The sequence below is a fragment of the Canis lupus genome, chromosome 5 (genome assembly GCF_011100685.1).
Source record: "Canis lupus familiaris isolate Mischka breed German Shepherd chromosome 5, alternate assembly UU_Cfam_GSD_1.0, whole genome shotgun sequence".
Classification (NCBI taxonomy): domain Eukaryota; kingdom Metazoa; phylum Chordata; class Mammalia; order Carnivora; family Canidae; genus Canis; species Canis lupus.
In genome coordinates this window covers 15,622,707-15,635,575 of record NC_049226.1, presented here as the reverse complement: position 1 = coordinate 15,635,575, position 12,869 = coordinate 15,622,707, and the positions used below count along the sequence as shown (strand labels likewise).

The window sequence follows — 12,869 nt, the reverse complement described above, 5'->3', positions numbered from 1 at the left end:
TCCAGTCCTCCTGAGCACCCCAAACTCCTCCGCCTTCCCACAACCCCCATCAAAAGCACCCACACATGGAGAAGTGGCGGGGCTAGGAGAGAGACAGGGAGCGCCCTCGACATCCCCACCAGCAACACCCCCCGGGGGGGGGGGGGGGGGAGTCATTCAGGCAGGAAGGCTTTTGCAACATCCTAGGCGTGTCCCCTATACGGAGGCCAAAGGGCCATGAATGACTCCAGGTGTGTTCCAGCCCCTAGGACGGTGTCAGGTTACAAGATGCATTAATCATTCCAGTTTAGCAACTTCAACTGTGAGGTTGTTTTAATCAACTGGCCCCACGGTCCCCAATCACTCCTGGAACAGGGCGGTGGAGGCGGCCAGGGTGCTAAGGGGAGAGGGATGCGGCACACGCGGCCCCGAGGCGTGCCCCGCAGTTAGGCCTCTTCCAGCCGCCGCTGCCCGGGCCTCCGAGCCGCTGCCAGCCAGGGCCCATCCAGGAGGCCCTCCTGACGGCCACCCCTCAGCTCCAGCCGCAGAGAAACCTGGCAGATCGCAGAGCCGGCATGGTGAGTGCGGGCGCCCTCTGCTCTGAATTCTGGGGGAGGGCAGGTCTCCCCATAAAGGGCCCTTCTGGCAGCCTGTGGATTTTGTAACAGCTTCCCAGTGAGAAAAGAGGTCACACCGAGTCACCCCCACATTCAGGCCCTTAGAAGCCTCAGTACCCCCCCTGCCCTCCTCTCCCCTTCTTTACCAAAGGGCGCTGCACAGCACCCATGAAGCTGGACACATGGGCCACTATTCCCTCCTAAATCCTGCCCGCTCTTCGTGCAAAGTCTCCGGGTCTGTTGGCTAAGGTTGGCACTGTTGTTCCAAGGGCAAGGGGCTGTTGTGACGGCCCCGTCACCTCCCTGGGGAAACGGACTCCTTTTCTTCTTCAACCAAACAATGGACAGCTGCCCCAAAACAACCCAATGTGTGTGGGGATCTACTTGGTCTCTTTCTGGGCCCTGTCCCCTCTCTTCCTCCCCCTCTGAGCACCTAGAGAGCTTCTTCACTGTCTTGGGACAAAGAGAATCAATCCCATCTTTCCAGGACAACTGAGGACAGGGAGGGGAAGACATAATATCTGGATCTGAGTGGGGGATCTCAGGGAATCTTCCCTCTCTGCTTCCTGGAGAACAGGCTGCAGTTGCCAGAAAATCAACACAAAAATGAAAGGGGAGGGAAAAAGAAGGAAGGGGAAGCTTTCTGTCCAAGGGGAACAGAGGTGACTGGCTGGGGCCTCGTGAGTGGCGGTCCCCTGACCCCCAGCCTGAGCACTTCCCATGACATTCCTCTGGAAAGTCTGGCAAAACTCTAGCCCCAGTGCTGGGGTAGTAGAGGGTCAGGAAGGAGAAGGGCTTGCCTGCTTTGCTCTGCAATTCAGCCGGCTTACCCTGTCCCCATCCGAGGAAGCACCTAGAAGCTGATCCCCCATGGTCTTGCTGGGCTCTCTGGAGAGAAGAGGAAGTAGCTCCTGCCTGCGAGCTGCTTATTGGGGGCACTAGGGAGGCCTGGGTGTCTCCCGAGAGAGTAGAGACATAGGAAGGAGGTAGATTCTAAGGCAGTTAACTGGAGCACAAACTATAGGATCAGAGAGTCAAATGGCAGCTCCCTTATTAGCATATTATTCCGGACACTTTGCTCTTCCTGAGACTCATCATCTTCCTCTGTAAAATGGAAACATTTTCCATGCCACCCCCTATGCACACACACAGTGGGTGAAAAGATCGAATGGGCCAGTGATGTGAATAGCTGCGTAAACCTCGAAGCCCTGTACAAATGTAAGGACCCAGAGGAATCCACTCCAGCAAATGACAGGTGGGCAGCATGGCCAACACTGAGCTTCACCAGCCGGAGAGGGAACTGGACGTTGCCGTATGAGGGAGGCAGGGCAGGTGGGCACACACCAGCGCGGGCCACGTCTGAGGCCCCAACGGCAAGGTAGCAGCGGGGCCAGGATCCTGGGCAGGGCCAGGGAGCTTCTGGCCCAAGTTAACCACTAAACCACCTGTGCCTAATAACCCAGTGATTCCCTCTAATGAGGCCCAGACAACCATAGCTCCCAGCCCTGGGGAGCAATGGAACAGCTCACACCCAGGCCCAGCCCTCCCTTTCCCCTGCCCCTCCCTGCCTCCCTCTCACCCCTGCCGGCCCGCCCTGGACAGAGTCCTGTCTGGTTGCTACCTCACCACAGTGGTTCTCCCTTGAGAGCTGGGCATGACTAGGAGGGCCCAGGGAGAGCAGGAGCTGCGGAAGGCCCCGGGCAGAGGTCTGAGCCCAATCTCTGACCCCAAGGGAAATGTGGCCCTGTTGTCTCAGCTGCAGTTGAGCCCCAGAGGGAAACTAGGACCCTGGCAAGAGCCATCCTGGTCTTGGCTCCTTACTGCCCACGAGGCCCCAAATATACCATGAGCTACCGGAGCAGAGTGTTAGACACCTGAGGTCAGTCCTGGCCTGGCTGCTCCAGAGGAAGCAGGTTCTCCTCAAGGGTTTGCTGGGCTTGGCTGGACCGAGGAGCAGGTCAGCAGGCCTACCGTGGCAGTGGGGGTCCGGGAGCATGGGCGGGCCCACCTCAGTCGGTCGCCCTCTCAGCCCTGGTGGTGCCATTCTGGGCTCTGCAAAGACCCTGGAGGGCAAGGTCAGCAAGGAAAGGCTGGGTCCCTGCCTGCCCCCCGGGTCCCCTCACTACCTGGGCGAGGGGCTTGATGCTGCTGTGACCCCAAAAATAGTTCCATCCACCTAACCATTTAACCAGCCCCTGTAAGTGGCCAGCCTCCAGACGGCAGGAAGAGGGGCAAAAGGGTACAGTGACCACATTCTGCCCCATAACTCCCAAAGTCGATAGCTCCTTACACAAAGAATCATAAGAGAATGTGCCAAGTCCAATACCAGGGGGGACTACAAGGCACCCCTAGGGCAGAGAAGGCAGGGAATTAATTCTCTCCAGGGTGGTCGGGAAGCTGTTCCAGAAGAAACAGTATTTGCGACAGGCTCTCTCCAGGCAGAGACGGTGGGAAGCGTGTTCCAGGCAGAAGGACTACATGGGAACAGTGAGAGTGACAGATGGGGGCACTGGGGAGGCTGGAGCGGCGGGCACAGGCTACAGAGAGGAACACAGCTGGGGGCCAGAAACCCCATGGTGGTCCCGCAGCTACTTGGCACTTGGGTTCAGGGTCCCCACGGAGCCCTGGAGCCCAGTGGGGCCAGGCCAGCTGCCGGAGGCTCACACTCTGGGCCAAGCCACGTCCAGAATGGGGTCGAGGCCACCCTTGCCCACCAGGCAGTGCAGCGGGCACCCAGCTCCGTTCCTGTATTCCACACAATGTGAGATTCCTCTGTGCTGGCACTAGCCTTGCTGGCAAGAGAAAGCAGACATGGGTCCTGCCCTCACGGAGCCCCAAGTCCAGAGGGGGTGGAGGGCGGGAAGGGACAGACGGTTCTCAATCACATCAACCAAGGTTAACTAACAAGTGACAATGGTGAGGCGCGGAAATGCACAGGGGCTGTGAGAGCTCAGGCCAGGATGTGGCCTCATCTGGGGGTCAGGGGAGCCTGGGCTGCACAGGAGCCAGGAGGGTGGGGAGGAGGGGCAGTTCCAGGCAGAGGGAACAGAGGATGCGAATGTGGAAGCACATCCCCCAGATCCCCTTCCACCTCCCAGGGCTCTTCCCATGCAGCCTTTGGGTAGAACTCTGGCCTGGCTCCTGACAGGGACACGTGTCTAGGCCTCAGGTCTCCTCCCTGCCCCTGGCCTCTCTCCCACCATCCTTCCTTGTGCCTGGCTGCAGAGGCCAGCAGTCACAGGCAGCAACCACCCTGTACTCCTCTAGCCGGCTTCTTTGACAAAGCCTAAGAGGATCAGAGGAGCCGATTTGGGGAGGGGGGATGTAACAAGGGAGAAGATGGGGAACAACAGGACTCAGGAACTCTGAACAGACTTTCCACCTTGGGAAGTCAGGAGACAGAGGCTCTCAGGCCTGAGAATCTGCATTTCAGATTTCCCAGCAGCTCCCCGCAGCCTTCCCTCTTGTTCAGATGAAAACATCTACTCAGTAAAACCCTTCAAATTCCCAAGCAATGATTCCCCCAAGGCAGCAAATCCCTCACAACCTAAAATGCGCTCATTTGCCACAGTTTTCTTTAAACCTGTTGTCACCAGGCTGTGAGCTTCTTGAGGACCGGGTCTTTGCCACCTGTTGCCCCTAAACCTATCACAGAGCCCAGCACACAACAGGCACATGATAAATGTGTGTGAGTGAATGACAATGACAAAAGACTGAATTCCCATAACCAGCTGATTTATCTGACACTGATAACAAAGTGAGCCAAGTCCAACTGGAAAAGATGCCAGATTCTATCAGAGGTGTTGCCAAGGTGTTTTAAGTCAGGGCTGCGGTGAGGGAGGGACAGGCCCGAGCCTGCCTGGAAACCCCAGGGACTGGAGAGAAGGAGAGTCTGAGCAGAGCCCAAGTGGCAATCCCCCTGCGACGTGCTTAGCTCCACCCCACAGCCTGCTGCTCTATCACAACTGTAGCACAGAAATTTGTAAACAAGGCTCAAAACCACAACACCCCCAGCCCCCTCCCTCCCAAAGCAGCTCTCAGTTCCCTGGCATAATCTACATGCAACCAGAAACTCTCATAGGGTAATGGGTGAACGGGATGCTTGAGGGAGAGGGCGAGATACTCAGGTGGCACCTGTCCACGGTGGTAGCAGTCTCCTGTCACGACCTGTCCTGCACGTCAGGCTGGCTGGGCTCAGCCACATTCACAGGCTGAGCCCACCATGGCTTTAGGCATTTCCTGTGATCGCAGTTTCTTCCTTTATAATATGCATTCACTCCTTCATGCAGCATGTGTTCCTTAAGCATAAACTATGTGCTAGGCATTGGCAAGAACCTGAAGATTCAGAGAATATGTAGAATCAGAGCTCTCAGTTTTATATCCTCCACAGATGGAACAGAGGCAGGGTGAAGAGCTCCCCCCACCCCGGGCAGAGCAGGCCACCTGTTCACCCACAGATGTTGACACCAAGAGGGTAACACGGCTGAGGTCACTCCTCCTCGCCTCCATCCCATTCCCACCCTGACACGGGGCCTTCATTCATGATCACATCTCTGATCCCCAGAGAGGACGGTACTGCAGGGCCATTGGGAGCATCTCTCCCGAGTCACGGGTGGTCTAAAGAGAATGCCAACAGCAACATCTCGTCCCTACCTGAATGCAGCAAGCACAGCATCTTGCAGCCTGAGAAGCACCTTCACATCCAGAATCTCCCTGAATCTGACACCAGCTCTCTGAGACATCGTGATCCTTGTTCTACAAATAAAGGAATCCCAAGGCTCAAGAGGTTGATGATGACCTGAAAGGGTCACTTGGCCAAGAAGAGTCAGGGCAAGATCCCTAAGCTCTAGGACTTCAATATCAAGTGCCCAGATTTTTCCTTAAGCCCTCCTTCTCCTCCAAGATGTGAACCCATAGACGTGAACCTGAGACTAGACCTTGAACTTGCACTACAAAGTGCAGAACCAGGGAGCCCCACCTCGCTACCTAGAAGCTGATCAACTCTATAATCTAAAGCACGCATTGAGTGAAAACTGTGTTGACTAGCATGAGCAAGTGGAGCTTATCCTTTCTGCCAGAAGACTTCAGCCCTCACTACCCTAACAAAGGCCACAAGGAGGATGTGAGCACACAAAGGAAACCAGTGGGCAGAATTAACTTAGATTTTTCTCAAGACAACTGAGAAATTTCCCAATGCAGCCTGGGAAAACCACTCAAGTTGCCATGAGATCGTGAAGGATAGAAATCTGACTTAGAGGAAATTTTAACCAAATCGGGGCTAAGACTGGTCTTCTCCATGGAAGAGGGCAACAGAAGCACCAGGCTAACAACAAGCAAGCTCTTCCAAGTCACAGGCCCTCAGGAAAGGACCTTAGACGTCTTCTCAGATCAGAGGCCAGTGTTTCCCCAAATTTGTTTTAGCCTCGGAGCCCACTGCCCACTGAGATCTAACATAGAACCCCCAAGTGGAAAACAGCCTGGGCCCCCCATGCACTCCTGCCCTGCCTCCCTTGTCTTGCAGCAACCCCAGGAGTCCCCCCCCCCAGGTCCTCTAGGGTGCCAGAGAGCCCTTCTCTGGCCTTGCCCTGGTCTACTTTGGACATCTACATCATCTAGCTTCTACTCACACACGTTGTTACTTAGATGATCTTCCCTGCACTGAGAGAGAAAGAGACTTTCTGTAATGTCCCCCATTCATCCTGAGCATCCCCTTTGCTGCTTCCTTGAGATGTCCCTACCCACTTTAAAAGACCATTGCTACCCAATGTCTTTGTTTCTCTGGCCTGCAGCCTCCTCCCTTTGTTCCTAAAGAGGTCACATGACATCATCCTAGGACCCCTAAATGCCGCTGTCCCTATGCGTGCTCCAGGGTGAAGATTCCCTCCTGAGGGCAGGCCCCCAGGCTCCATAAAATCACAAAAATGACCATTTGTGCAGGGCCTGGTCCACACATGCAAGGCCCTCTGCCAGGCTCCTTCCACAGACGACAGTTTTTGAGTATGTGCAAGGCCAAGTACTTACTAGGTTCCATAGTAGTAGTCATTAATTACTAATAAGAAATAGTAGGATATATGCCTCGTGGGCACAAGGACTTTGTCTTTTGTATTCGCTGCTATATGACCAGCCCCCAGAACAGTGCTTCACTGAATGGATAAAATAGTCTTATTTTTGTTGTGTTTATTATTAGGGGCATTTAGTGCATTCTTACTCTATACCAGGCAATGGGCTAGAGGCTGTGTATATTCTGGTCTCATTAAGAAGACTTAGAACCTCTCTCTCTCTCTCTCTCTCTCTCACACACACACACACACACGCACACACACACACACACACACACACACAGGAAATTGAGGCTCTGGGGGTTGAAGACCTCGCCTGACGCCTGTGCCCTGTCCACAGCCCATGGCCTTCCCCAGCCGACGGCAGCCCAGGGAGGACAGCCTCACGTAGGCGCAGAGTTCCTGAGTGGGCAGGGAAGTGGTAAAAGGGAGCTTCAGTTATGTAACTGCCAAGCTCTAGCTGCAGAGGAGCCACAGGGCACGGCTGCAGCAGTACTTACAGGATCACGAGTGCAGAGTTCATGGGAGACACCGAGAGTCACTGCGGACATTTGCCAGGAGATGGAGGCTCTTGGCCCCAGCAGCCAAACCAGCTCCCCAGAGGCTGCTTCCCCGGGAGCATCCAGACCAAGCGAGAACACTCAGTCCTGCCCTTGAACATGCACTGCCATGCGCACCCTCCTTGAACGCTGAGTACAGTCCTGCTCCCTGAGCCTCCGGGATAACTGGAGCTAAGGGCACGGGTGTCCAAGTCCCACACTCCTCTAGATGCCGAGCACCGAGCTAGGGGCGCCTCCTGCATCATGTAGTTCATCCACACCCCCGAACCCAGGAGGCAGATCACACTCTTCCCATTTTACACATGAGGAAACTCAATCACTTGCCCAGGAGCACAGGGCTCATAAGGGGCAGAACTGGATCCAGGCCAGAGCTCCTGACACAGAACTCAGAAGGAACAGGGACAGGGGCAACTGTCATCTGGCCAGAGCAGCTGAGACCCCTCGAACCACAAAGACCCACCAAGGGGGACCATGAACAAACCCGTAAAAGCAGGAGAGGACCAGACAGGGTTCTTGGGGCCTTGGAAAGGTGCATCGTCACTGGCCGGCGGAGCCCCGCCGGGAGCCTTTCTCACTGGCTCTATCACCGATTTGCCACCCCTGCTTCCAAAGGCACAAACTGGGGCCCAGAGATGTTAAGTGATTTGCCCAAGGTTGCTCAGCAGGTAAACTGTAGAGCTCGACTTTAGAACACCAGAGCCCTTCTTCCCTCACACCACCTCGCTCCTCAAAGTTTAAAGGACAATTCCGAACAAGAAAGAGAGGGCGTGATGTTTCGAAGGCAGTACAGACTCTGCGGGATGCTCTCATAAACATCAGACCACACCTGGGGTGGCAGCTCTTTAGCTCAGATAAATTGCAGTTTAGAGCACGCTCCCCTACTCCCCAAGCTTTAAGACCCATCAGCCCCTCCTAAAGGCACACCACGACATTCCCTTAGGCAAACCCCTAAGGTCACCGTCAGTCCAGGTGGCCTGACTCCTGAGGCCTCTCTCGTGGTCCCTTCAGCCACTGCCCACACAGCACCTGCAGGTGCGCAGAGGTGGAGCTGCTTCCTTTCCAACAGACCCTCCTGGGGGTGGGGGGCTGCATCGACCCCCCCCCCGGGGGGGTGGTCAGAAAGAAAGTTGAGCCAAGTAGAATTGTGGAGAACTCAGGCTGTAGAGAATGGGCTGCTTCCCCCAAACACCAAGAATAGGCCGCTGGAGTGGTTTGTAGGAGTCACCGAGCTACCGTTAACAGTAGCATCACCGGGGCAAGTTCAACCCAACCCAACGGGCATGTACTAATACCTCATTTCTGCTCTTCGTGTTGTCTTGCCATGTGACCTGGGAGAGACTGCATGGCGACTGTGCCTCAGTTTCCCCACTTGTGAAACAGAAATAGTTACCCCTGCACCCTCTCCCGTGGCCCTCCCTGGAGTCAAGAGCTGTGCCTGGACAAAAGGCTGAATAGCGGGCTGGTGGCAGGACCGTGGCAGGCCACCTGACACCTCCCAGCCCCCCTAGGCCCTGCCCTGGAGCCACTGTGCCCTGCGATGGGGGTTGGGGTGCTCAGCTCAAATTGCCGACAGGTCAGCACCTATGTGGCTCAGAACAAGGCCCAGTGGCTTCTAATGTAGCAGGCGAGGCTGAGGTCAGCCCTGAAGGAAAATGCACTGCTGTATGGATGCCTCGCACGAGGCAGAGCAAGTGCAAACGTTCGCTGGGACCCCAGCATGTGAGAGCTAGGGCACCCAGCCGTGCGTGGCCCCGGCAGGGGGTCCTGTCTGGAGAGGATCCTTGAGAGCCAGCTTGATTTGCCATCCCTGAGAACATTCCACGTATCAGGGCTGCTGCATCACAGCCAGGCCCATCTCGGGAAACCCGTACCCTCCCTCTGCTGACCCACAACCTCCCGGCTCCCATGGCCCCTGGCCCCTCTCCTCACCTTACCTGTCATGGCTGAAGCACCCAAGAGAGGAAGTACTTGCCCGGTCTGGTAAAGGCATCAAACTGCCCTATGCCTGCTGCAGGTGGAGAGCACACAGCCGCCTGCTGTTGGGTCAGGGGGTGGGGGGAGTGCAGGTTCAGGGTCAGAGAGCAGAGGGAGGCACCTGCAGAGCAGCCCCTGAGCCAGCCAAGGGCCAAGCCCTGCTCTGTGAGCCGTGAGCAGCCTCTGGGACTCCTGGCTCGCTAGAGAACCTCCCCACCCACTCCCCTGGGCTCTCCCCTGCCGTGTCCCTGGCCTGGGCAACCTAGCTCCCACCTGCCAGAGCCACAAAGGACCTATTTATCCCATCACCTAGCAACAGCAGCATCTCTGCCTCTAGGTGTTCCCAGAGAGACCATGGGAAGCCAGGGCTGGAGCCCCCACAGGAGCCTGAAACTGCCACACCGCAGAGCAGAGCCAGAAAGCCCCTTACTGGGAGCCCCTGCCTTTCCCCCTTCCCCTGCACCCCAATCATCCGAGCTCTGCCCCTATTGACTTCTTTCCAGAGCAAGGAAGCTCAGAGTCAGCACTGCAGAGAGGAAGAGAAAAATAAGGCCCAGGGACAGGCTGCTTGGCAAGGAAAGCAGACAAAAGAGCTGGCCAGGCTTTCTGCTGCTCCTTTGGCCTCTGAGCACCTCTCAGTATTGGCTGGCGGGGCACCTGCCTGTTTCGATGTGTAGTAATAACCCTCTTATCTGCTTTACCATCTTTGAGAGTCTCCATGTACCCAAGGGACCTTAAAGTTCAGAGAGATTGAGGTGTGGGCCCAGAGCTACACAGCAAGTCAAAAGACAAGGCAAAATGACCTTCTACTCCCCGGGCTGGCGGGCTCTTGGTGTCTTCTCTGCAGCACACTTAAGCCTCATCCTCAGTTAAAAATAAGAACTGCCTGGTGCCTGGGTTCATCAGCTCTGAGCTAGAAGGTTAAAGCTGCACTAAGCCCAACCAGGGCCTAAGGGTAAATAAAGGAGGAGGAAGAGATGAGAAACATGCACACCTCAAGGGAGAGAGATGAAGAAGGGATGCTAATAACCACAAAGCCCCTGCTGGGCGGGAAGCAGTAGGCCCTTCCGCAGACAGACTCAGGGAGGGAGGACCTCTCACTCTTGCTGATGGAAGACTTGGAGAGCCAGGAACCAAGCAGACATGGGTTTGCCTGGGGAGCTGGGGAGCTGCTGGGGGCAATCTCTGCCCACCAGTGCATGCTAACTACACAACTAGACTTCACGCCAGGGAGTAGACAATCAAAAGGACACAGTCCCAGCTAATGGTACTTCCCAAAGTAGGTTCCTACAAGGGCGCGGGGCGGGGGGATGAAAACAACAGTCCACTGAGTCCAAAACCCTGGCCTCCAAGGGCTGGATCTGTTCCTGATTTGTTCTGAGGCCACAGCAGCCACTTAATCTACAGGAGGCTTAGTCTTCTCTCCTGGAAAATGGGGATAATTTCTCAGGGTGGTTCTGAAGATTAAATGGGACAGCAGGGATCCCTGGGTAGCTCAGTGGTTTAGTGCCTGCCTTTGGCTCAGAGCGTGATCCTGGGGTCCTGGGATTGAGTCCCACATTGGGCTCCCTGCATGGAGCCTGCTTCTCCCTCTGCCTGTGTCTCTCATGAATAAATAAATAAATAATTTTTTAAAATCCATTTGTTAAAAAAATAAAAAGTAAAATAAACGGGACAGCAATTATGCAAGACATTGTAAGCTCTGCCTCTATATTTGGGTCGCAGAATAATGTCTTTCTGTGACCAGCAATGGACCAAAAGGCAGGGAAAGATAATTCTCTGAATTAGGCAATCAATAGGTGATTTTCATCAGCCTTCTAACACCTACCTTCTAACTCCTTCTTCCCCTCCCCTTAGCCCCTCCTGGCTCCAGGGGCCCAGGCATTGTAACCCAGACAGCAGGAGCTTCCTTCCGAGATAAACCCCTAAGTCAGACACCAGTTGGGCTGGGCCTGTGAGTCAGGGCCACACAGTGGACTGAATCAACACAGCAGACAGGCCTGACCCAGGCAGCAACCCAACAACACAGGAAAGGCTGGTGCCTTTGCTAAGCCTGGGCTGGGCCTGGGCTGTGGCAGTTGTGACCAGGGGATGAGTTCAAGTTGAGGATAAACTGTGACATCTCCAACAAAGCAGAAGGCAGCACAGTTGATGTATCACGGCCTCTCAAGCTCCTTCCCTCTACCAACTCCTGGGCTAGACATTTCCCCAGATTAGGAAACCAGGAGAAGCCTGGGGTGGTCCCCAGAGACCCTTTCAGCTTTGCATCCTATGATCATGGCCCAGACTCATCCAGTGACGGGGGATGGCCAGGTTCCTAAGTCTTACCTGGTAAGATTTTTTTTTTTTTTAGATTTTATTTATTTATTCATAAGAGACACAGAGAGAGAAGCAGAGACACAGGCAGAGGGAGAAGCAGACTCCATGCAGAGAGCCCGATATGGGGCTTGATCCTGGGTCTCCAGGATTATGCCCTGGGCTGAATGCGGCACTAAACTGCTGAGCCACCCAGTCTGCCCTTGATTCTTACCTCGTCTCTCGGCCCCATTTCTCTTCCCTGCCCCCGCCCCCTCGACTTGGGATGGATTCTGGGCTGAAAGGCAACACGGCTCCTGCGCACTCCCAACCTCATCCTGCTCAGGAAGGCAATTCACATTGATATTGCCAGTGGCCGCTCATAAACCTAAATGTGCCCACCTCCCTGTCCATTACCCTAGATGCTTATGACCTTCAGCAGCTCCTCTTCCGGGAAGTCTGGCAACCCATCATCCCAGATCTCACCATGTTGGAGAAGAGGCTTCAAGAAAGCCAAAGAGCAGGCCACTCATGGAAGAACTCAGGTGGTATGAGAGTCAGAGTAGAGCCCGGGAGGATGGGAGGATGGGAGTTGGACTCCTTGAACCCCTCAGCATAGCCGACTGCTTCTTTATTTTCTCTTTGAATCTCAGGTGCACACCACTGGATGAATCAATTCTCGATTCATGACATTTTCCACTGTTGGCTTCCGCAGCATCCCCTTTGTAACTCCCCAACTAGTTGGATGACTTTAATAATGATGTAAACCTCCATAAACCAACCACCCCTAACAAACACTGCATCTAATCACCTGCCCTCACACACACATCCCCTCCCCCTGCCCAGGTGGGTGGGCAAGTCTCTTATGTTTAGTAATTCAGTGAATATTGATTCTACATCTTTGCCAGGCCAGCAAAGGTGCTAGAAGCCCTCTGGAACATAAGCATCATTTTATCATTTCCTTGCTTCCTTATGAAAAGGAGTCTGGGTTATGTGTAATCTTTTGAGGATTTACTTTCTCCTCTAATGTTAAATTACTGATACCATCCATTTATTTTGTGGTGCCATAGTTCATTTGTTTTGACTGTAGCATAATATTCCAATGTGTGTGTGTGCCAGAGTCGGCTCATTCAAGGCGGGCCTGGGACTGAGCCCTGAAACCAAGATACTTTCCTTAATTCTTTCACTCAAGTATTAAATACCCACCCTAGGGGCACCTGGGTAGCTCAGTTAAGCATCTGCCTTTAGCTCAGGTCATGATCTCAGGGTCCTGGGATCAAATCCCATGTCAGCCTCCCTGCTCAGTGAGGAGCCTGCTTCTCCCTCTCCCTCTGCCCCCCGCCCCCCACTGATGCTCATGCTCTCTCCCTCTCTCAAATAAATAA

General features: G+C 54.7%; 1 protein-coding gene across 2 annotated transcripts in view; it reads left to right on the top strand.

The window, feature by feature from the left end:
* The first annotated feature begins 289 nt into the window (after nt 1–289).
* TMPRSS4 (transmembrane serine protease 4) overlaps nt 290–12,869 on the top strand; it is a 35,284-nt gene continuing 22,704 nt past the window's right edge. For both annotated transcript variants that reach the window (XM_038536008.1, XM_038536007.1), the window contains exon 1: nt 290–557. In XM_038536008.1, coding sequence (XP_038391936.1) covers nt 555–557 — 3 coding nt within the window. In that variant the 5' untranslated portion in view covers nt 290–554. The remainder of the gene's footprint in view (nt 558–12,869) is intronic.